The sequence below is a fragment of the Phyllobates terribilis genome, unplaced genomic scaffold (assembly GCF_046119375.1).
Source record: "Phyllobates terribilis strain yellow unplaced genomic scaffold, ASM4611937v1 Scaffold_7__3_contigs__length_470593459, whole genome shotgun sequence".
NCBI classification, from domain to species: domain Eukaryota; kingdom Metazoa; phylum Chordata; class Amphibia; order Anura; family Dendrobatidae; genus Phyllobates; species Phyllobates terribilis.
This window is the reverse complement of record NW_027362767.1, coordinates 390,005,671-390,030,956: the sequence shown is the minus strand read 5'-3', so window position 1 is coordinate 390,030,956 and position 25,286 is coordinate 390,005,671. Positions and strand designations below refer to the sequence as shown.

At 46.5% G+C, this 25,286-nt stretch overlaps 1 protein-coding gene across 3 annotated transcripts in view; it reads right to left on the bottom strand.

Moving 5' to 3' along the window:
• Positions 1–19,601, bottom strand: part of LOC141153250 (cytochrome P450 2C19-like) — a 104,178-nt gene extending 84,577 nt beyond the window's left edge. Inside the window, exons 1-3 of one of the 3 annotated variants that reach the window (XM_073637953.1) lie at positions 19,419–19,601; positions 15,482–15,632; positions 6,251–6,262 (exon numbers count right to left, since the gene is read on the bottom strand). In XM_073637953.1, coding sequence (XP_073494054.1) covers positions 6,251–6,262; positions 15,482–15,632; positions 19,419–19,601 — 346 coding nt within the window. Of the gene's footprint in view, positions 1–6,250; positions 6,263–15,466; positions 15,633–19,408 lie in introns of all 3 variants that reach the window. The other 2 variants (XM_073637955.1, XM_073637954.1) reach the window with 2 other exon arrangements.
• Positions 19,602–25,286: the final 5,685 nt, after the last annotated feature.

The following is a 25,286-nucleotide window of genomic DNA, read 5'->3' as shown; positions in this document are numbered from 1 at the left end:
AAGAATGAGGAATGAGAAATAGTGTATTTAAGAGCACAGACCTGCCTGCTAAAAGTAATAGGAAATGCTGTAACCTAGCCCTCAAAAGGGCTGCAATTAGAACTAGTCCCTACTCCCAAGCTATCTTTCTATTTCAGGTAAAATTGGCTTGCAATTCACACAGTTATACTGTATAGCGCGCACACAGCAGCAGCGGTGCCGTCTAACACTCAGCTGCAGCAGTGAGAAAATGGTGGCGACGGGGAAAATGGCTGGGTCTTATAGGGCAAGGACATGTGACATACACAGCCAATGACACATGCCCTTGTTTGTGTGAAAAAAAACACTTCGCTCCGTGTGTGCGCTGCTGATAGGCTGACAGACTGCACCTCCCCACTGTAAATGCGGAAAAGAGAAAAAAAAAAGGAGATCTTCATTATTTCTGCAGCGATCCATCCCATGCCCCTCCCCCCGCCCCGCTGTACACTCAAACTGTGTATTAACAATGATTATCAGCATTACTGAGAAAAAATCCAGTTACGATTTTGGTGCATGAACAGTTATCAAACATAACCTCGACCAGCCGGATTTTTTTCAAATCGTTCGGGTTCGTCGAACGGCTCGAACACCGCCCAAAACAGCTCGAATTTGAGATTGGCGAACAGTTCAATTCGAACACCGCTCAACTCTAGTGTGGACACCCGGCCGTGGGGCGGCTGGGGACCGAGTATGGACACCCGGCCGCCACCTGGCGGCTGGGGACCGAGTGTGGACACCCGGCCGCCGGACGGCTGGGGACTGAGTATGGATACCTCACTGCAGAAGCAGCCATGAGGTAGTGGCCAGCTTCGGCCTCCTCCAAACAAAAAGGCCCCATTTCAAGTGCAAGCTAGCAGTATGGTATTGCAGCCTGCAGGTGGTTGGCTGCATATTTGCGCTTGCATTGCAAGGAATGGGGGAGGTACAATTGAACACTGCCCTGGGACAAGGACGTGCACGTGGATAGTTGCAAGTCTGCATCTTCTGATGCGGCAAGGATCACTTCTGATCTGCACACATTTAGGCAGTGACCTGGGAGTCATAGATGCTTCCAGGGGTCTTCCCCATGCTGTTCCCATGTCTTTTCAACATTGTATGCATGTGTCACACAGCACATGGCCAGATAAGGTTGTAAAATGTTAAAATGACATTTCCCGGTGAATGCATTTGTCACGGTTGAAAGCAATACAGAAGTGCAAAAACGCATAAAAAATGCTACTTGTGAACATAGCTCAAGGTGTGGAGGAGTACTTTTGTTTTTAGTCATTTATTTTACCTTATACACAAGTCTTTACCCTGGAAAGGAAATTCCTTAACATATTTCACAGGAAAACCATTTCAGTTTAGTTTTAGAACGTTTTATTGTGAGCCCGAAAAAAATGGCTTAATAACTCTGACCACGTTGTTGACAGCAGTTACCTGGGGGTCAGAAATGCTTCCTGGGGAGATCACCATGCTGTCTCCATGTCTTTTGAGCACTGTCTCTATCGTTTTCGGCAATTTTTAGGCTTTCTACAGACTGCCGGAGTGGCGGCACAAAAATGCTCGGGTCTCCAATACACTAACATTGGGCTCATTGCTCGGGTCGAGCACCTGAGTTTCACGGTGAGCTCGGCCCGAGCTTCGAGCACGAGAGCATTTTAGTGCTCGCTCAACACTAAGTAGAGCATGTTAGAACCCTTATTCCCATTTTTGGGGAGTGGCTCTCAAATAGCATTTGCCTATGCCTTCCAAGCAAAAGCTGCCAAAAATTAGGACGGAGGAACTTGCAATGCTGGCAAACAAGAGTCATGCAGTACAGCCTTTCTAGAAACCTTATTCCCATTATTGGGAAGTGGGTCTTCCATAGTCTTTGCCTATGCCTTCCAAGCAAAAGCTGCCAAAAATTAGGACGGAGGAACTTGCAATGCTGGCAAACAAGACCCATGCAGTACAGCATATTAGAACCCTTGTTCCCATTATTGGGGAGTGGGTCTCCCATAGTCTTTACATATGCCTTCCAAGCAAAAGCTGCCAAAAATTAGGATGGAGGTACTTGCAATGCTGGCAAACAAGAGCCATGCAGTAAAGCATATTTGAACACTTATTCCCATTATTGGGGAGTGGGTATCCCATAGCCTTTGCCTATACCCTCCAAACAAAAGCTGCCAAAAATTAGAACAGAGGAACTTGCAATGCTGGCAAACAAGAGCCATGCAGTACAGCATATTAGAAGTCTTATTCCCATTATTGGGGAGTGGGTCTCCCCTAGTCTTTACCTATGTCTTTCAAGCAAAAGCTGCCAAAAATTAGGACAGAGGTACTTGCAATGCTGGGAAACAAGAGCCATGCAGTACAGCATATTAGAAATCTTATTGCCATTATTGGGGAGTGGGGCTCCCATAGTATTTGCCTATGCCTTCCAAGCAAAAGCTGCCAAAACTTAGGACGGAGGAACTTGCAATGCTGGAAAACAAGAGCCATGCAGTACGGCATATTAGAAACCTTTTTCCCATTATTGTGGAAGGGGTCTCCCATAGTCTTTGCCTAAGCCTTCCAAGGAAAAGCTGCCAAAAATTAGGATGGAGGAACTTGCAATGCTGGCAAACAAGAGCCATGCAGTACAGCATATTAAAACCCTTATTCCCATTATTGGGGAGTGGGTCTCCCATAGTCTTTGCCTATGCCTTCCAAGCAAAAGCTGCCAAAAATTAGGACGGAGGAACTTGCAATGCTTGCAAACAAGAGCCATGCAGTACAGCATATTAGAACCCTTATTCCCATTATTGGGAAGTGGGTATCCCATAGTCTTTGCCTATACCTTCCAAGCAAAAGCTGCCAAAAATTAGGACGGAGCAACTTGCAATGCTGGCAAACAAGAACCATGCAGTACAGCATATTAGAAATCTTATTCCTATTATTGGGTTGTGGGACTCCCATAGTCTTTGCATATGCCTTCCAAGCAAAAATTGCCAAAAATTAGGACGGATGAACTTGCAATGCCCCTTACAAGAGCCATGCAGTGCTGCATCTTAAAAACATTATTCTCATTTTTGGGAGTGGGTCTCCCATAATCTTTGCTTTCAAGCAAAAGCTGCCAAAATTAGGATGGATGACTTGCAATGCTGGCAAACAAGAGCCATGCAGTACAGCATATTAGAAATCTTATTAACATTATTGCTGAGTGGGTCTCCCATTGTATTTGCCTATGCCTTCCAAGCAAAAGCAGCCAAAAATTAGGATGGAGGAACTTGCAATGTTGGCAAACAAGAGCCATGCAGTACGGCATATTAGAACCCTTATTCCCATTATTCGGGAGTGAGTCTCCCATAGTCTTTGCCTATGCCTTCCAAGCAAAAGCTGACAAAAATTAGGACAGAGGAACTTGCAATTAGTGTTGAGCCACCACTGTAGTGTTCGAGTTCGGTTCGGTTCGTCGAACACCCGTATGTTCGCCGAACACCTTCGAACACCGTTAAAACCAATGGCAGGCAAACAAAAACACATAGAAACACATAGAAAACACTTCAAAGGTGTCCAAAAGCTGACAAACTGCTCAGAAGACACAACTGACACATGGAAAAGTGACAAGTACATATAGTCATGTGAAAAGAAAAGAGGTGGAGGAGTTAAAGGAGGGGGAGTCACAGATATAGGCATGTCATGCCCTTCTAAAACCAAAAAAGTGTGAAGCCGACACGGCCAGTCCGTTACTGCCCGTGTGACCTCCGTGTCGCCCGGTTTGTGCCAGAGCCGTGGTGGACCCTGACGGCCAGCCCCCCTCTCCCAATACTGGTGCCTGTCCGCTGGTGGTTCAAGCGAGCCCCCCTGCGGTGGAGGCAGGTCTAATCTTTTTAATTTAAATTGTCGGTCTAATTTGAATGAGTACACATTAAATCCTTTTACATGGAACTATTGGAAGAAAAGTCTCATGCCAGCAGCCACATAATTCCAGCTCCAGTAGCGTCCACTAAAGCTGCTGCAGTTAAAAAGCTTTTATAAGGATCGAGCTTGGCTGTCCACGGCAAGGCGTCCTACCACCAGTCCCAGCCCCTGTGCCTTGGGGTGAATCCCCGATGCTCTTCACTGAGTGTCCCGGGGGCCCGAACCATTTCCTTTGAAAAAATTAAGTGTCCAAACTACAGGTGGTGTAGCTTGCTTAATAGCTGGGATAATCCACTGACTAGCAGACACTGCTACTAGGCACAAAGTATTTCCTGGGCTAGATGCAGTTAAAAATTTGCAATTAGATACTCTCGTTGGATGCTGAGAAAGAATTCCATAGAGTCTCCTGGCACGCCATATATTATTCTCTTAAAAGCTTTGGGTAGGGGTATAGGGGACCCTTTTATAGCCAAAGTCACAGCCCTGTATCGCAATACATTACCTAGGCTGAAGATAAATGGAACATTTTCATCACCTTTCATAATCACCAATGGGACAAGTCAGGGATGTCCTCTGTCCTCTCTCTTATACATCCTAGTGACTGAGCACCTGCTCTCATCAATTCGCCATAACCCCAATATTAGGTGGATTGAGGTGGGAGGCATTGAGTACAAGTGCTCTGCATTTGCTGTTGATGTCCTAGTATATATCACGCAATCACATATATCCATCCCTGCTGTTATGGCTGAAATAGGTCACTTTGTTACTTGGTGAAATTTTAAAATCAATGCAGCGAAGTCTGATGCCCTCGATGTCTCCCTCCCCAAATCCATACAGGATTCCATCCAGTCCAACTTTCCCTTTGCCTGGCCCTCACAGGGTATAAAATACTTAGGAATTCATATTCATAGAGACCTCTCCCATCTATGTTATCTTAATTTTGGGCCCTTTATTGAACAACTCCATACAGACCACGGTTGGCAAGTTAGAACTGTAAGATTCACTACGTGAACCACTGGTGTTTTGTGGAAAAGCACATTTACACTGTGTTCCAAATTATTATGCAAAAAGTGTTTAGGAGTGATAAGGGAAGAATTTGTTTGTTTGTCAGTTAAACTCATTGATGGTGATGTGTGTCAGGGCTCTTTATATCACTGTAAGCAATTGCAGACACCTGTGCTAATTAGTTTGATAGAAGTGTCCAATGAAAAGCAAGACTACTTAAGAAGGCTGTCCCACATTATTAAGCAGCCTACATTTTCTGCCAAAATGGGAAAGAAAAAGGATGTGTCGGCTGCAGAGAAGCAACAAATTGTGGAGTGTTTAGGTCAAGGCATGACCACAATCAACATTGCCAAGACACTTCATCCTGATCATCGCACAATTAAGAAGTATGTAGCTGATTCACAGTACACACGTGTGCGTGCTGATAAGGGAAAATTGAGGACTCTTTCCTACAGGCAATTACGTCAGGTTAAAAGAGCAGTGGCAAAAAAGCCATGTCATAGCAGCAGACAAGTTTTTGAAACTGCTGGTGCCTCCAACGTCCCCTGAACAACAAGATGCAGGGTACTTCAGAGGTTTGCAGCTGTGCATAAGCCATCCTGTCGACCTCCTCTATCCACTGTACACAAGCAGAAACGGCTCCAGTGGGCCAAACAATGCATGAAGACTGACTTCTAAACTGATTTGTTCACCGATGAGTGCCGTGCAATGCTCGATGGTCCAGATGGATGGAGTGGAGGATGGCTGGTTGATGGACACCCCATGCAAACACGGCTACGGCGCCAACAAGGAGGAGGTGGAGTAATGTTTTGGGCTGGAATCATGGGGAGAGAGATTGCCGGCCCCTTAAGGATCCCTGAGGGGGTAAAGATGAACTCCATAAAGTATGTGGAGGTTCTCAAACAGCACTTCCTGCCATGGTTCAAGAAGAAGAACCGTGTATTCCGCAGCAAGATCATTTTCATGCATGATAATGCACCGTCTCATGCTGCACATAACACATCTGCATCTCTGGCTGATATGGGCATAAAAGGGGACAAACTTATGGTGTGACCCCCATGCTCCCCTGACCTCAACCCCATTCAGAACCTCTGGAGCATCATCAAAAGGCGTGTCTATGATGGCGGGAGGCAGTTCACATCTAAGCAACAGCTCTGGGAGGGTATTCTGTCCTCATGCAAAACAATTGAAGCAGAAACCATCCAAAACCTGACAAATTCAATGGACGAGAGATTTCAGAAGCTCCTTTCGAACAAGGGGTCCTATGAGCAAATGTAACATCACCTAGAATAAAGTTTTGAGTTGAAAACTGTTTGATTTCAGTTTCTAATAACCTGCTAATGCTGATAATTTCAAAAATGACCATATTTTTGTTCTTTATTAAATTGAAAAGGTTGATCGAAGCGTGTGGGGGATCTAAGAGTGTGGCAACCCAGTAGTCAGGATTATTTCGAATTCTGACAATCTGAGGGTCATGTTGCAGGTAGTGCAGCAAGAAGGCACTCATGTGTCTTGCGCATCTAGGAGACCCAAAATTATTTTCCGGGCTAGATGCAGCTAAAAATTATTATTAATTTGAAAGCTGGTGGAGCTTAGAATAGATGGCCTAATAGAATCAGTACTGCAAACTGCTACAAGGTCCAAATTATTTTCCAGCCAAGATACAGATAAACATGATTAGTAATTTTAAATCTGGTGGAGTTTAGTATAGATGGCCTAATAGAATCAGTACTGCACACTGCTACAAGGCCCAAATTATTTTCCAGCCAAGATACAGATAAACATGATTAGTAATATGGAAGCTTAAAACGGTTGGTGAGGTGATTTTAACAAATCATAAAGCTTTTACTCTCCCCAGGATGACACAGGAGTAGAAAAGTCGTTTCGGATCCATGATTTGTTCATCTATATGAGCGTAAGTCTGCCTACATTATCAGTGGAGAGCCGCGTGCAGAACGCTGGCTGTGGGGCATGACAAGATCTCCAAGGCGTAAGTGGCGAGCTCCAGCTATTTATCCAGCTTGGAAGCCCAAAAAGAGCAAGGGTCCAGTGACACGGTCATGGCTTCAGTGTTTACTTGGAGATACTCCTGTACCATCGTCTCTAGGCGCTGACTATGTGTCAGACTTCTTGTCTCCTGTGGCCTTGCAAAGGATGGGCTAAAAAAGTGGTGAAATGATTCCGCAAAATTGATGTTACCAGCCGATACTGTGTTTCTGTTAGGTTTTGAGTGCTGAACACTCGACGGTCCCACGGTTGGCAAGTTGGAACTGTGAGATTCACTACGTGCATCACTAGTGTTTTGGGGAAAAGCACATGTAAGATTCTGCAACAGTCTCTGCTGATACTCCTGCATGTGTGCATCTCTTTCTATGCAAGGAATAATTTCTGCAAATTTACTTTTGTACCGGGGATCTAACAGTGTGGCAACCCAGTAGTCAGGATTATTTTTAATTCTCACAATTCGAGGGTCATGTTGCAGATAGTGCAGCAAGAAGGCACTCATGTGTCTTGCGCATCCAGGAGCACGAAGTTCCTGTTGTGTTGGTGGTGAGGTAACAATCATGCTTCCTTCCTCTGCCCTCTCCCCCCAACCTCGCACAACAGAATTGTGATCAAGGTCTCCCTCATCTGATGAGTCTTCCATCAGTTCGTCCTCCAATTCTTCCTGGGCTCCTGCACCTTCCTCACTAGTTTGGCTGCTACCATGCGCCCTGGTAAAACCATCTCCCCCACCCTCACATGCCTGCCGCCTTGGTGCTGCCGACCGTCTGGACCTTGCAGATGTTAGCCCTTCCACATACAACGCCTCCTCCTCTACTTCCTCCACCTCCTCTTGTGCCACCACCTGACTCCGAATTCTGTTTAACATGTACTCTAGCATGTAAATCACCGGAATAGTCATGTTGATAATGGCATCGTCAGCACTAAACATCTTCGTCGCCATTTCAAAACTGTGCAGAAGGGTGCATAGGTCCCTGATCTGAGACCACTCCTCCAGCGTGATTTGCCCCACCTCTGGATCTCGTTGGCCCAGGCTATATGTCGCAACGTATTGCACCAGGGCTTGTCAGTGCTGCCACAGTCGCTGCAACATGTGCAGAGTTGAATTCCACCGTGTAGGCACATCGCATTTTAGCCGGTGAAGTGGCAGGCCCAACGACTTCTGTAGAGATGTAAGTCGCTGAACTGCGGGATGCGAACGGCGGAAGTGAGCACACAGCGACTGTGCCCTCTGCAGAAGGCCATCTAGTCCGGGATAGTGGGCTAAAAATTGCTGGACAACCAGGTTCAACACGTGAGCCATACAAGGCATGTGTGTGACATTGCCCCGGCGAAGGGCCGCACCCAGGTTTGCAGCATTGTCGCACACGGCCTTCCCTGGTTTCAGGTCCAGTGGAGACAACCATTCATGAAACTGGTTCTCCAGAGCTGACCACAACTCCTCAGCTGTGTGACTCACATTTCCCAGACATTTCAAAGTAAAAACTGCCTGATGACGTTGAGCCCTGCTGCCAGCCATCTCTTGGCTGACTGTGGGTTGACAGTAAGTGGGATCTCCAACCTCGTCATCATCACCCTGTGTGTTATCACACCTGTTGTCCTCAGAGCCAACCTCTTCCTGCCCTGACAAAAAACTAAAGTTGTCGCTCCAATCAGGTATTTGCGTCTCATCATCATATTTCTCATTGTCTCCACCAACAGGAGTTACAGTTTGGGAACAGGGGTCTACATTATGGTCAGAACCTTGTGCGTCTGGTCCTGGATCCGACTCATAAAGATTCTGGGCATCAGTGCAGATCATTTCCTCGTCTGGATTAACAGAAGCTCTGGAGCCGACCTCTGATTCCCAGGCTATAGTATGAGTAAACAGCTCTGCAGACTCAACCATCTGTTCTACCCCATACTCAGACGGGCAGCTGGAGACCTGGGAGCTGTGAGGAAGCAAGTGCGATTGGGTTGACACCTCTGAGGACTGGAGTATTTGTGATGTTGAAGTTGAGGTGAAGGAGAGCCCACTTAAAGGAGCACTTGCTGTCCGTTGAAGCACCTGCTGTTTTTGTGCCTCATCTGGAATTTGTAGCGATTTGCGTGGCCGTAAGGAAGGGATCTTATCACCTTGTCTGCTAAAAGAAGTAGCCATCTTAGGTTGGCTGGATGATGGTCTTTCTTCTGCAGATGTTACTGTTGCCTTAACACCTACCCCATGGACACAACCTTTTTTTCCCTTCCCAACACACCTATTCCCCTTTCCACCAGCAGCAGGCCTTTTTCCAATCATTTTGGTGGTTAACTAATTGACAACTCTGGAGTTGTTTGCACAAAAAACAATGGATGGGAACCGAGCAGAGCTGAGTGGCCAAACTGTGGTATTAGCCCAAAAGTATTGGCTGGGTTAGATGCAGAAAAAATTATATTGAATTTGCAACCTGGTGGAGGTTAGTATAGATGGACTAATAGACCAAGTCCCACACACTGCTACAAGCCGAAATATTTTTTCAGAGCTAGATGCAGAAAAAAATTATATTGAATTTGCAACCTGGTGGAGGTTAGCATAGATGGACTAAAAGAACAAGTCCCACACACTGCTAGAAGCCGAAATATTTTTTCAGAGATAGATGCAGAAAAAAATTAGATTGAATTTGCAACCTGGTGGAGGTTAGTATAGATGGACTAATAGAACAAGTCCCACACACTGCTACAAGCCAAAATATTTTTTCAGAGCTAGATGCAGAAAAAAATTATATTGAATTTGCAACCTGTTGGAGGTTAGTATAGATGGACTAAAAGAACAAGTTCCACACACTGCTACAAGCTGAAATATTTTTTCAGAGCTCGATACAGAAAAAAATTAAATTGAATTTGCAACCTGGTGGAGGTTAGTATAGATGGACTAATAGAGGTTTTACTTCACTAGGTGCAGTAAAATAAATTGTATTCTTTACACAGGTGGTGTAGCTTGCAACACAGATAGGCTACTCCAATGACTAACACACACTGCAAGAGGATAAAAAGGATTTGCTTTGCTAGATTTAGCCAAATGCTGTGAAAAAAAACTTGCACAGCACTGGCACAGACCTGCCTGGCAAAAAGTGATAGGAACTGATGTAACCTAGCCCTCAAAAGAACTGCAATTACAATTAGTCTTCACTCCCAACCTGTCTATTTAAGAGCACAGATCTGCCTGATAAAGGTGATAGGAACTGATGTAACCTAGCCCTCAAAAGGACTGCAATTACAATTAGTCTTTACTCCCAACCTATCTATTTAAAAGCACAGACCTGCCACATAAAAGTCGTAGGAAATGATATAACCTAGTCCTTAAAAGGACTGCAATCACAACTATTCCCTACTCTCAAGCTATCTGTAGATTTGTGCGAAAATTGGCTTGAAATTAACAAAGTATAGCGCACACAGCAACAGCGGTGCTGTCTAACACACAGCTGCAGCAGTGAGAAAATGGTGGCGACGGGGAAAATGGCTGCGTCTTATAGGGCAAGGACATGTGACATACACTGCCAATGACACATGCCCTTGCTTGTGTGAAAAAAAGCAGTTCGCTCCGTGTGTGCGCTGCTGATAGACTGACAGATTGCACCTCCCCACTGTAAATGCGGGAAAGAGGAAAAAAAATGAAGATATTCATTATTTCTGCAGAGATCCATCCCCTGCCCCTCCCCCCCCCGCTGTACACTCAAACTGCATATTAACATTAATTTTCAGCATTACTGAGAAAAAATCCAGTTATGATTTTGGTGCACGAGCAGTTATCGAACATAACCTCGAATAGCCAAATTTTTTTCAAATTGTTCGTGTTCGCCGAACGGCTCGAACACCGCCCAAAACAGCTCGAATTTGAGAATGACGAACAGTTCGAGTCGAACACCGCTCATCTCTACTTGCAATGCCCCTTACAAGAGCCATGCAGTACAGCATCTTAAAATCCTTATTCCCATTTTTTGGGGAGTGGGTCTCCCATAGTCTTTGCCTATGCCTTTCAAGCAAAAGCTGCCAAAAATTAGGACGGAGGAACTTGCAATGCTGGAAAACAAGAGCCATGCAGTACAGCATATTAGAAACCTTATTCCCATTATTGGGGAGAGGGTCTCCCATAGTCTTTGCCTATGCCTTCTAAGCAAAAGCTGCCAAAAATTAGAACGGAGGAACTTGCAATGCCCCTTACAAGAGCCATGCAGTACAGCATCTTAAAAACATTATTCCCATTATTGGGGAGTGGGCCTCCCATAGTCTTTGCCTATGCCTTCAAAGCGAAAGCTGGCAAAAATTAGGATGGAGGAACTTGCAATGCCCCTTACATGAGCCATGCAGAACATCATTTTAAAAACATGATTCCTATTATTGGGGAGTGGGTCTCCCATAGTCTTTGCTTATGCCTTTCAAGCAAAAGCTGCCAAAAACTAGGACGGAGGAACTTGCAATGCTGGCAAACAAGAGCCATGCAGTACAGCATATTAGAAACCTTATTCCCATTTTTGGGGAGTGGGTATCCCATAGTCTTTGCCTATGCCTTCCAAGCAAAAGCTGCCAAAAATTAGGACGGAGGAAGTTGCAATGCTGGCAAACAAGAGCCATGCAGTAGAGCATATTAGAACCATTATTCCCATTATTGGGGAGTGGGTATCCCATAGCCTTTGCCTATACCTTCCAAGCAAAAGCTGACAAAAATTAGGACGGAGGAACTTGCAATGCGGGCAAACAAGAGCCATGCAGTAGAGCATATTAAAACCCTTATTCCCATTTTTGGGGAGTGGGTCGCCCATAGTCTTTGCCTATGCCTTCCAAGCAAAAGCTGCCAAAAATTAGTACGGAGGTACTTGCAATGCTGGCAAACAAGAGCCATGCAGTACAGCATATTAGAAATTTTATTTCCATTATTGGGAAGTGGGTCTCCCAAAGTCTTTGCCTATGCCTTCCAAGCAAAAGCTGCCAAAAATTTGGATGGAGGAACTTGCAATGCCCCTTACAAGAGCAATGTAGTACAGCATCTTAAAAACCTTATTCCCATTTTTGGGGAGTGAGTCTCCCATAGTCTTTGCTTATGCCTTTCAAGCAAAAGCTGCCAAAAATTAGGATGGAGGAACTTGCAATGCTCGCAAACAAGAGCCATGCAGTACAGCATATTAGAAATCGTATTCCTATTTTTGGGGAGTGGGTCTCCCATAGTCTTTGCCTATGCCTTCCAAGAAAAAGCTGCTAAAAATGAGGACAGAGGATCTAGCAATGCCCCTTACAAGAGCCATGCAGTACAGCATCTTTAAAAAATTATTCCCGTTATTGGGGAGTGGATCTCCCATAGTCTTTGCCAATGCCTTTCAAGCAAAAGCTGCCAAAAATTAGGACGGAGGAACTTGCAATGCTTGCAAACAAGAGCCATGCAGTTCAGCATATTAGAACCCTTATTCCCATTATTGGATAGTGGGTCTCCCATAGTCTTTGCCTATGCCTTGCAAGCAACAGCTGCCAAAAATTAGGATGGAGGAACCTGCAATGCCCCTTACAAGAGCCATGCAGTGCAGCATCTTAAAAACAGTATGCCCATTGTTGGGGAGTGGGTCTCCCATAGTCTTTGCCTATGCCTTCCAAGCAAAAGATGCCAAAAATTAGGACGGAGGAACTCGCAATGCCCCTTACAAGAGCCACGCAGTACAGCATCTTAAAAACCTTATTCCCATTTTTGGGGAGTGGGTCTCCCATAGTCTTTGCCTATGCCTTTCAAGCAAAAGCTGCCAAAAATTAGGACGGAGGAACTTGCAATGCTGGCAACACAGACCAAGGTCACCCTGGTGGTATAGTGGTGGTGGAGGCTGAGGATAAGGAGAAGAACATAAAACAGCCGAAATGAGGAAGCGTATACCCATGTGTGGGTGTGAAGCAGTACATGTGAATACACCTCCCGAAATAACACATCTTTTAAACAGATATATTTGTGTCTGAACAATCAGGGAGACACTATTACTGTTTTTCTTTATGGAAAAAAAGACCAAAAGCTGGATAATACAGAGATTTGAACCGTGGAAGTGCAAAACCTTAGTTCTAATTTACTGGCATATACCAGACTTTTTTAAATAGATATATTTGTGGCTGAACAGTGAGCGAGACACTCAAACTGTTTTTTTATGTAAAAAAGGCCCAAAAGTGGATAATACAGAGGTTTGAACCGTGGAACTGCAAAACCACAGTTATAGTTATGTTGCGTACACCAGACTCTTTTAAACAGATATATTTGTGTCTCAACAAACAGGGAGACACTATTACTGTTTTTTTTTATCAAAAAAAGGCCAAAAGCTGGATAATACTTAGATTTGAACCGTGGAACTGCAAAATCACAGTTCTTATTTAATGGCATATTCCAGACTTTTTTAAATAGATATATTTGTGGCTGAACAGTGAGCGAGACACTCAAACTGTTTTTTTATGTAAAAAAGGCTAAAAAGTGGATAATACAGAGGTTTGAACCATGGAACTGCAAAACCACAGTTATATTTATGTGGCCTACACCAGAATCTTTTAAACAGATATATTTGTGTCTGAACAATCAGGGTGACACTATTACTGTTTTTTTTTTGCGGAAAAAGGGCCAAAAGCTGGATAATACAGAGATTTGAACCGTGGTACTGCAAAACCACAGTTATAGTTATGTGGCCTACACCAGAATCTTTTAAACAAATATATTTGTGTCTGAACACTCACAGACACACTCTTTTTTTGGGGGGGGGGTACACCAAAAGGTTAATAATATGGGTATTTGTACAGTCTGAAATAGGAAAAAAAAAGAGGATTTAGATGAAAATGAAAGGATTTTTTTCCTGGCCCCCGAGACCTGGAGCTAAATCCAGCATTATCAGCAACAGGAGCAGGACTGTAATGCAGCGTTTGCTGGTATAACCACTGCATCTCCTATACAGCCTGCCTGCCTGCCTGATGTCTGGGATCGATATTAGTTCTGAGGACTGTTTGTTTGATTTGGCAGGCTTTAGAGACCCTTCACTAACTATTTCACACTATATATCTCTCCCTAAATCGGCAGCACTTTCCCTATACTGTCTGATCCAGGGTGTCCAAGATGTCGGCACCTGGTTTTAAATACTTGAGGTGACGCTGTGCGGCCAGCCAATCAATGTAATGCTCACAACCAACATGTCTGCGGCATTACAGTGACTGGTTGGCAATCCCTGCATGTTTATTGGCTCTGTAAAGAGCGCCAAACATGCAGGGCGGAGACCCGTATTCCTGCCCGAGTAACCCGGAAATGCTCGGTGCTCGCCGAACATCCCAAGTAGCGAGATGCTCGGGCGAGTACCAAGCAGTGTCGAGCATGCTCGCTCAACACTACAAATATCGCATATTTTGAAAGTTGGATCCTGTGTTATCAGCTGTGTATAGAGGTGTTACCTATCATTGTAATCCTGCCTCTGATGATAATGAGCCTGCTGAAAACTATGCCTGAAAGCATGAGTCTAAAATTGGCCTTGTGGCTAGTGTAAAAATTGCACAAAATTACAATTTTTTTTTTTAATACAGATTTTGTAATGAAAACAAATCTCCAATATTTTTAAGAAATACATTTGACGCAAAAAAAAATTAAAAAAAAAAAAAGGTCATTTTCTGAAATACATTCTCTTTATTGTTTGTATTTAGAGGATAAAAAAATTAGTTTAATATTAATATTAAAAACAAACTCTGATCACATAACACTAAGTGTAAAAGCCGAATTGTTACTTCATGATGGCCTTAATCAAATACGCAGAGCATTCACATTCAATAAGACTGCTCATTTTAATAGGAATTGATTAGTTAAATAATATTTGTCATCAGATTTAAAGAAGTCTCAGAATTTTTTTTTTGCATCAACCCTCCGAATTATGTAGTTGAAATAGTATAAGTGTATTAAAATACTTACAGTCTTCCCTGGTTGCCAGCGTTGGTCTGGCTCGCCTCTGGCCCATGTGACAGGTCTTTAGCTTTACCAGCTCCCACTATGTGAGGGTGGTGCATCTTTTCCAATGTAGATGTACAAGAACCAAAACGCGTCTCCATAGATTTACATTAAGAAATTGATCTCCACGCCACACATAACTCTCTGTGAGCCGGTTAGTCTGTTTTCAGGTCACATGGGCCACAAGAGGAGATGGAGTGATGGTTGTACAGGCGTCTTGCTATGTGCCATGCTACATTGAGGTACAACTGATACCTGAACCAAGGGCAGCGATTATAAGACACTATCTATGTACCAGATTGGTATGTTTTTCTCTGAAAAGTTGCATTATTTCATAGAAAACATACATTCACAAGCCAGAAGACCTGTCCATCTGAATCCTCTCCCCTTGATTAACAGGTCTCTCCCTAAACACACACGTAGGGAGAGATCTATGACTCAAATGGAGAAGGGCATGGAGAAGTCGCCGGAGACCGAAATCTCGGTGTAGTCATCTGAGGGGCTTTGGCCCCGGCCTGCTTTTAAGTGAATGTTTAATCTGTTATTATCACTCAATCTGCTATATACTTGTGTTTTGGTTTGTGGTGTGTTGTATGAGAAAAATCTAGGCCTGGTTCTTACCGTGTCCTCCAGAACTTATCCTGTCCAGAAGTGGCATGTGTCCTCTAGCACCAAAGTCCTCTGCGTTGTCAATGAGAGCCTCCTTCACTGCATCATAACTGCACAGCACCACAACGGGATCCATTCCCATGTGGAGCGTATAGACCGGTCCATACTTCTCACTCAGCTACAGGAAAGAGAAGCAAACAGGTCGATACAGTATTCTAACATGAATTTTTTGTCCAGACCAGCATAAATGAATTATATCATAAATCCCTTGAACATGTAACCAAGTCTAAATTTCAAGGGAATGTGTCACTGTAAAAATTACTTATTGCTTAAATCACATTTGAATGTATTTTTTTTTATATTACTAATATTTTTTTAAATTCTAGCCATATCACTGTCCATTTAAAGCAAATCAGAAATTTAGGAATTTTAACACTGGCGTCTAGGTGTAATATTAAGCCCCCGTCTCACATAGCGAGATCGCTGCTGTGTCACGGTTTTGGTGACGCAACAGCGACCTCACCAGCGATGTCACTATGTGTGACACTTTGCAGCGATCAGGCCCCTGCTGTGAGGTCGCTGATCGCTGCAAAGTGTCCTGGACCATTTTTTGGTCGTTGCTCTCCCGCTGGTCAGCACACATCGCTGTGTGTGACCAGCGGGAGCAGCGATCAGGCTGGTATCCATGATAAACATCGGGTTACTAGAGGCACACGTGCACTTAGTAACCCGCTGTTTATCATGGTTACGAGTCTGCTAAAGTGAGCGGTAACCTCCCGCTCACTGTAGCAGAGTGGTAACGATGATAAACATCGGGTTACTAAGTGCGCGTGTGCCTCTAGTAACCTGATGTTTATCATGGTTACCAGCCTGATAAACATAGGTGTGCCCCTAGTAACCCGATGTTTACCATGGTTACCAGCCTGCTCCTGCTTCAGCAGTGGGCTGGTAACCAGGAGCAGGACATCGTGGAAAGATTCTTTCCACGATGTCGCTGCTCCCCTGATCGTTGGTGAGCCTGCCTGTTTGACAGCTCACCAGCGACCACATAGCGACGCAGCAACGATCCCTGACAGGTCGTATTGTTGTCGGGATCGCTGCAGCGTCGCTAAGTGTGACGGGGCCTTTAGACTCATACAATCTGTTCTGTGCAGCTGACTTTGCAGTAATCTTGTTATCATGAGAGACAGTTTTACAATGACTGATAACACCACTATACACAATAGATAACACAGAGATAACACAGGATTCAACAATCACAATAGGTGATGTCACAGCTCACCTCCTCCCCTCCTGTACACTGACCAATAACACCCCTATATATAGTAGATAAGACAGAATCCATCATTCACAATAGATGATGTCACAGCTCACCTCCTCCACTCCTGTACAATGACTGATAACACCCCTATATACAGTAGATAACACAGGATCCACCATTTACAGTAGATGTCACAGCTCACTTCCTCCTGTACAATGACTGATAACACCTCTATGTACAGTAGATAACACAGGATCCACCATTCACAATAGATGATGTCACAGCTCACCTCCTCCCCTCCTGTACAATGATTGATAATACCTCTATATACAGTGGATAATACTGGCTCCACCTTTCGCAATAGGTGATGTCACAGCTCACCTCCTCCCCCTCCTGTACTCCTGTACAGTGACTGATAACACCTCTATATACAGTAGATAACACAAGATCCACCATTCACAATAGGTGATGTCACAGCTCACCTCCTCCACTTCTGTACAATGACTGATAACATCCCTATATACAGTAGATAACACAGTATCCACCATTTACAATAGGTGATGTCACAGCTCACTTCCTCCTGTACAATGACTGATAACACCTATATATACAGTAGATAACACAGGATCCACCATTCACAATATGTGATGTCACAGCTCACCTCCTCCTCCTCCTGTACAATGACTGATAACACCTCTATATAGAGTTGATAACACAGGATCCACCATTCACAATAGGTGATGTCACAGCTCACCTCCTCCTCCTGTACAATGCCTGATAATACCTCTATATACAGTAGATAACAAATAATCTACCATTCACAATAGGTGATATCACAGCTCACCTTCTTTCCCTTTGTGTACATTGACTGATAATACCACTATATACAGTAGATAACATAGAATCCACCAGGATTGATATCACAGCTCACCTTCTCCCCTTTTTTATTATATAGATAGTAATATGAAAAAGAAAACGTTCTCAAAATATTTAACAGTGCATATAACATAAAAAACTGAATCAAAGGGGTTGTCCAGTCCAAATTGATGTCTGCAGTCATTCTGTGCGCTATGGGGATTCGCCGGTTTTAAACCCGGGACCACAGAATATGTATATGAGTTATACATACTCCCGTCCAGTGGGCGTGGCCTCGCTCTCCATACACTTGTATGAAGCAAGGCTGCGCCCTCTAGTCAGCAACGCCCAATGGCCAGCCGGGTCACTAGACCGGGCGCAGCCTCGTTCAATACAAGTGTATGGAAGTGAAGCTGCACCGACTGGCTGGGAATATGTATAATTCATACACACCCTTAAGTTCCAGGTCTAATCCCTGCAGCACACAGTGCGTGCACTGAGGGGATTCATAAGTCTTCAGTCATAAAGAGTGACTGCAGACTTATTGATTTGGACCCGACAATCCCTTTAAGCAATAGGTCATTTTCTGATGACAGATTCCCTGTAATATAGAGAAAAAATGTTAATATGTTTTTTTTCTGTCCTTTAGATTGATTGCAGATAAGAAGAATATTTTGAGTGTTGGTAAATTTTAATTATCTATTTTTAAGGAGATCCAATTATAAAAGTTGGTTATGATTTGCAGCTACTCTTTAATTCTTTAATGGGCTAATCAGCGTTGCAATGATATAGTGCTCCATAAGATGTTCCATTAATAATTAATTCTCCGTATCATCCAGAAACAAAGAAATTAATTTAACATAGTAAACATGGCAACTATTGAGGATTGAGAACCATGGATTACATAATCCAACAACTGTTGTTATACACTATATTTTAATTGTCTTTGCTCTACTTTGTATTTATTCCATGCAGTTTAGAAAATAAATCTGCTGATGTAACTTGGAAACAGTCAACAGGCTGACGCTCACAGATCGATGATTATCTTTTTCGGCGTCTTTGTTTAGCACTTTCAGTCCATATAGTATTATATTTGTGCTATGAATGGGTAGTATATATGATTGTATTATTTAGTGGGGCCATATCTTTCCAAAGGAAATGAACAGATAAACTAGATTTTAGGTTCTCAATGTTCTTCAAGGGTTATTCCCAACATTCCAAGGATATCGAAAGAATAGTTGATCAGTGGAGGTCTGAGTAGATGGACCTCCATATATCCCGAGACCGGTGATCTGAAATGCCCTGCTGGAATAGAGCAGAGATCTATTCAGTCTCTATACAATTGCTCCAATGGGGCATTTCAGAGCCTTGTTCTCGGAATAAGTTGACGCCCCAGTGGTTGGACCCACTGATCCATAAGTTATCACCTATCTTGTGGTTAGTTAATTACGTTAAGAATTGGGAATGATCCTTTAAATCAATTTCAAATTCTATTATCTGTTTCCAGCTGCCAATTTCCTTTGTAGAGATTTATTATTTTGGCCTCGTGATAAGGCAAGAAGACGACATGTGCCACCAGAGACCATGATTTGAATACAACCATTGCCCCCTCTGTATTAACCCATTTCCACCCCTTTTCTCAAGCAGACAGAAGTCTCAATGTGTCCTATCCAACTTTTTACCCAATCACTTCACTTCCCATTAACTTTAATTCAGGACATCATTCACAAGAGCGCCCCCTTTTTCTTCTGTCAATCTATGCATCTACAATTCTTTAACTTCCCATTTACAGACATTTTTATTACGCAGATCATTGTTGATACATGGTCTGGAATTACTTAAACTTACCTTAATCAGTGACTTAAATACATCTTTACCGTTGAGTTGAAGAATATTTCCCAGAATGGGTAATGGTGTTGGCCCTGGTGGCAATTTACCTTTGCCCTTTGCTTTCTTGGTTTGCATTACGCTTAGACAAATGAAGATTATACAAGTCATCAGTAACAGCGTTGTTACTCCGATGAAGTCCATTTTGACAATGCTCTACAGAATTACTTGTTGCATTAGGTGTATCATCACTATTTATGCAATTGATCCCACAACAGGGTTGCATTTGGCAGACTTGATGCCAGGTGACTTAACAGTCACCTTCATGCATATTTCTCTGAAAGGTGAACTCAGCCTTTTGTGTAGGATCCAATGACACTGCCATAACACAGAAACATGTGTTGGGGATATGTAGCACCCTGAGGATTCGGCTGCTACAGGGGTATTGCACCTCAACCCAGAGGTGTGATATTCCACTCCCGGGTAAGGAAGGAGTGTGGAACTGAGCTCAGATAGACTGCATGCACTACATACATCCCATTCCAGAGGAGCAGGCCGACGGTACTCCCACTTAGAAATGTGCAGGTACAACCGAGCCTGTTCCTGGCTGGAGTGGGAGGGGGGTGGTACATCCCATGTAGTGTAGGGGCAGATAGGGGGAGCAGTCTGGGTAGAGATAGGAGCTCATTGGGTGCTGGTCACCTGAGCTCACACATAGAGGGATATATAAGGAGGGCACCAACTTAGATCAGGGTCAGACGCTGAGAACAAGTCAGTTGGAGAGAGAGAAGGAAACAGCAGCCCTGGAGAGAGAGAGAGGAGAAAGAAAGAGAAAGACCCAGAGGGGGAAGACTGAAGGGACCCAAGAACCCAAATTAGAGCACCGGGTGAGGAGTCAGCAAGAGGGTACCGGAACCCAAGCTGGTGGGGGCAAAGACATTCCCCAGCCAGAGACCGGAGATCGTGGGCAGCGTTTGCCACGGTCACCCACCATATTCACCCCGAAGGCACACCACATGCAGGGTCAGGGAACCCAGGGCCAAGGGTGTCCCAAAAGAAGGCCCGAGGGAGCTGGACCTAGGTGAATCCCTGGTGGGGACGGCTGAAGAAAGAACAGAGGGAGAGCTCAGGGCCACGCTCCGGACTTGTTTGGGGGTTGGCTGGATCCAGGACCTGGTGGACGCAGCACGGCTCGGGTGGTCACTAGCAGCTGGAGTGACCAGTACAACATCTGCAGTAAGTAAACACCCTTAACTGCACAACCCGAGTCTGTCTTCATTGCCGGCTGCACCACACCACCACAACCCCCATCCTCTGCGCCTGTCCCCTCTGAGGCTATACCCCTCCCGTTGGGGGTTATCCCACCAAGCTGCACATCCACCATCAGCCTCAGCGGACCCTGCTGCAGCGGCGGCCACAGTGACCGCATCACAACGGGTGGCGTAGTCGACATAAAAGAACTTTAATAACATCTGTAGGACTGCCACATAACACTTAGCTTGACGCCCTGGGCACGGGACCGGGTCACAGCCGCTCGGAGACTACAACCCCCCCCCCATCTGATCCGGTGCCGGGTATTCCCCTCAAAAAGGAATATGTCCCAGGGGGCGCGTCAACTTTGGCGTAGTCGGCAGGATTACGTGCCCGCAACACCCGGGTACTGCGTGCCTGAAGAAAAGTGCAAGTTTACCTCAGAAAGAAGTCTCCCGCCGGTTCCGGAGGGTCCACGCCATCGGACTCCATCACCAGTCGTTTCCCGCCGATTGTCCGCCATTTCCAGCTTGTTCCCGCCATCTGCAGAGTTTCCCGCCACTGGGAAGCGATTCCCGCCAAAACCGCAGATTTCCCGCCTTGGAAGAGCAGCGGACGCCATTATGGGCGTGCCAAAGGAGGGCAGGAGGCCACCTCCCATCGTGGGCCAGGACAGAAAATGGCGCCAAAAGTGGAAACCGCCCCCACCAACAGAGACTGTGATGCTAGAGGTGTCTGTCAGCGTGAAAGAACTACCCCTGGAGCTGACAGTCACCGAGTTGCCCCGGGACCGCCCTCGAAGTGGGAGGAGACGAAAGAGAAGAGAAAAGATGGGTGTCGCTTGGAGCAGTCTGGAGCGAGCGCACCCGGAGGCAGGAAGCCTGGAGAGGAGTAGCGGAGGAGCTCACCCGGAGATGGAGAGAAAGCAGAACAGCACCGGCCCGCTGGCCAGGAGTCTGCTAGAGACCGAGGAAGGAGGGCAGAGCAGCACCGGCCCGCTGGCCAGGAGCCTGCCGGAAGCAGAGCAGAGCAGCACCGACCCGATGGTCAGGAGCCTGCTAGAGTCCACAACCCCGCTAGGTCTAGCGGAGATCCTAGCGCAGCTCCCCCGAGACCGGGAGTGTGCACAAACAGCCCTGGAGGGCCTCGCACGGAGGATGGCCCGGGTACAGCGCGAGATACTGGCGGAGTGGAGCCGGGAGATGGCCCAGCAAGCAGAGACCAGTCAGCGGAGCACGCTACCCTGGAAGAGGAAGCAGACCGCCTCTGAGGATGGCGCAGGAGGACCCAAGGCCGGAGACGGCGCCGAGGAGGGAGCCGAACGCATGGAGGCAGGTAAAGGGGACGCCTATACCCCAAGCCGTGACACCGCTCACCTGCCCCAGCTCCCCGTCGCAGAGCCCGAAAGTCCCCCTGCTGTGCCCGTAGCCGCCATGTCACCGCCATGGACTAGGCCCCGACCGGAAGCCGCCGCAGCGACCCCTGTGACGTCACGCGCCTCGACCCGGAGCGTGACAAAGCAGGAATTACCACCAGCCTGGTCGCAAGGCCTAGTACCCCCGGGCGCCGCACCACCAACAGCGCCCCCTACCTCCGCGGAGCCTCCGGCCTGGCCGCAAGGCCAGGTAGCCCAGGGCGCCGCCGTCCTAACGGTGCCCTTCACCTTCCAGGTGCCCCAGGCCTGGCCGCAAGGCCTGGGCAACCCGGGCGCCACCACCACCGCGCCCGCGCCCGCAATACCTAGGGTGCCACACCTGGGGGAGGACCTCTTCGGCCAGCTCACATGGCCGGACGGGCGGCCCTTCATCTGGCCCGAAGGGTACCCTGAGCTGGAGCGGCAGCAAAGACTAGGGCCCTTGTGTGAGCCCCTAATCCCGGCTCCGAAGCCCGTGGCTCGGGTCTCGCCTCCTCTAGCAGAAGCCCAATTCGTGTGGGACCCCACGGGAGAAGATTTGATGGGGTTCACCGGAGAAACTCGGGCAGCCGCAGCTGAACGTACAGAGTGTTGCCGTCAACAGCTGGCAGAGTTTAAGAGAGAACGGGAGGAGAGGCGGGTCAGAGAACAACAGGCCCAAATCCAGAGCGCGGAGCAGAAGAGCCGGACTAGGAGGAACCCCCGTGCAGCGCATTGTCCCCGCACCATCGGGACAGTGATAAAGTTCAACCCGCAGCATGGGTGGGGCTTTATTCGGGACCGTAACAACCGCGGTGACGTTTTTGTGACTCGCAGAGACGTCGAGTCCCACCTGCCGGAAGGTCACAAAGGCCGTGACCTCTACGTCGGAGACGAGGTCACTTTCACCCGGCACAAGTGTGCCAAAGGACCTTACGCCCTCCACGTACACCGCCTGACGGAGGAGGAGTTGCGGTGCGAGGAGGAGGAGCAAGAGGACCCGGACGGGTCTGAAGTAACAACCAGCTATAAGCAAAGAGCAGGAGGAAGACGCCGTTGAGTGCGGCAGAGCAGGTGTTGTAAATAGTTACCCAATCAGGGTATAAAGGAACTGGAACTGTTGTTGCTGCTAAAATAGTCCCCGTTGGGACCAGTGAACTGTTTTACCCGTTAACCCCTTCATCCTACAGGCTGAGGACTGTGAGCAGCCATTCCCTTCCCTCTACCTGGCCGAGGACTGAGAGCGGCCAACTTCCAACTTCCCTGTATATAGTTGCGCGTCCTAAAGCGCCCCCTACCGGTTTTATAAGAAAACCAGATTTTCTAAGAGACTGTCGCACTTTTCCCGGACACACGTTGCACAGTGTCCGGAGGAGGAACCAGAGACAAGAGAAGTCTACGAGAAAGTTTTATCTGATAAGATATGTTATATATATAATGTCTTATATGTTTTATATGTTTATATAAAAATTTGTATGTTTTGGTGTTTTATGTCTTACAGCCCGAGGACGTGCTGTGATTTACCAGGGGGGAATGTAGCACCCTGAGGATTCGGCTGCTACAGGGGTATTGCACCTCAACCCAGAGGTGTGATATTCCACTCCCGGGTAAGGAAGGAGTGTGGAACTGAGCTCAGATAGACTGCATGCACTACATACATCCCATTCCAGAGGAGCAGGCCGACGGTACTCCCACTTAGAAATGTGCAGGTACAACCGAGCCTGTTCCTGGCTGGAGTGGGAGGGGGGTGGTACATCCCATGTAGTGTAGGGGCAGATAGGGGGAGCAGTCTGGGTAGAGATAGGAGCTCATTGGGTGCTGGTCACCTGAGCTCACACATAGAGGGATATATAAGGAGGGCACCAACTTAGATCAGGGTCAGACGCTGAGAACAAGTCAGTTGGAGAGAGAGAAGGAAACAGCAGCCCTGGAGAGAGAGAGAGGAGAAAGAAAGAGAAAGACCCAGAGGGGGAAGACTGAAGGGACCCAAGAACCCAAATTAGAGCACCGGGTGAGGAGTCAGCAAGAGGGTACCGGAACCCAAGCTGGTGGGGGCAAAGACATTCCCCAGCCAGAGACCGGAGATCGTGGGCAGCGTTTGCCACGGTCACCCACCATATTCACCCCGAAGGCACACCACATGCAGGGTCAGGGAACCCAGGGCCAAGGGTGTCCCAAAAGAAGGCCCGAGGGAGCTGGACCTAGGTGAATCCCTGGTGGGGACGGCTGAAGAAAGAACAGAGGGAGAGCTCAGGGCCACGCTCCGGACTTGTTTGGGGGTTGGCTGGATCCAGGACCTGGTGGACGCAGCACGGCTCGGGTGGTCACTAGCAGCTGGAGTGACCAGTACAACATCTGCAGTAAGTAAACACCCTTAACTGCACAACCCGAGTCTGTCTTCATTGCCGGCTGCACCGCACCACCACAACCCCCATCCTCTGCGCCTGTCCCCTCTGAGGCTATACCCCTCCCGTTGGGGGTTATCCCACCAAGCTGCACATCCACCATCAGCCTCAGCGGACCCTGCTGCAGCGGCGGCCACAGTGACCGCATCACAACGGGTGGCGTAGTCGACATAAAAGAACTTTAATAACATCTGTAGGACTGCCACATAACACTTAGCTTGACGCCCTGGGCACGGGACCGGGTCACAGCCGCTCGGAGACTACAACCCCCCCCCCATCTGATCCGGTGCCGGGTATTCCCCTCAAAAAGGAATATGTCCCAGGGGGCGCGTCAGATATTTTATTACATTTTTAGAGAGCCCCTTTATTCAGGATTAGTAACAGGAGGATGACAAAAGACAGCTGGATCAGAGAATAGAGGTTTTGTGTTTAGCTTGTTAATATTGAAATATAGGTCTGCATAGAAGCAGTAGATGTAAAGATGCTTTATTTCTGTCATTTGTGCAGGGTAAAAATAATGATAAAATAAAAGGTTGTAAAACTGTACATAGTTATATGAGGCCCACAAAGTGTGGACCTAGTGGTTCACTAATGGCACGGAAGTAACGTCCAAGGTACCATGCGTTCCCCACCTCATATTGTGGATGGCATAATTTGTTAAAATGAGCTACATTGCTACCAATTATTGTCTTATGTGTTTGGCCAGCTTTAACCAACAATCCTTATCATCCTCAAGTAAAAAAATTATCTGTAGGGTTAAGAAACAGTGTCAGGCTAGGGTCTAAGCTTCACCAGAGTATGTAAATCTAAGGTCACACTTTCCATCTACATCTGCTCATA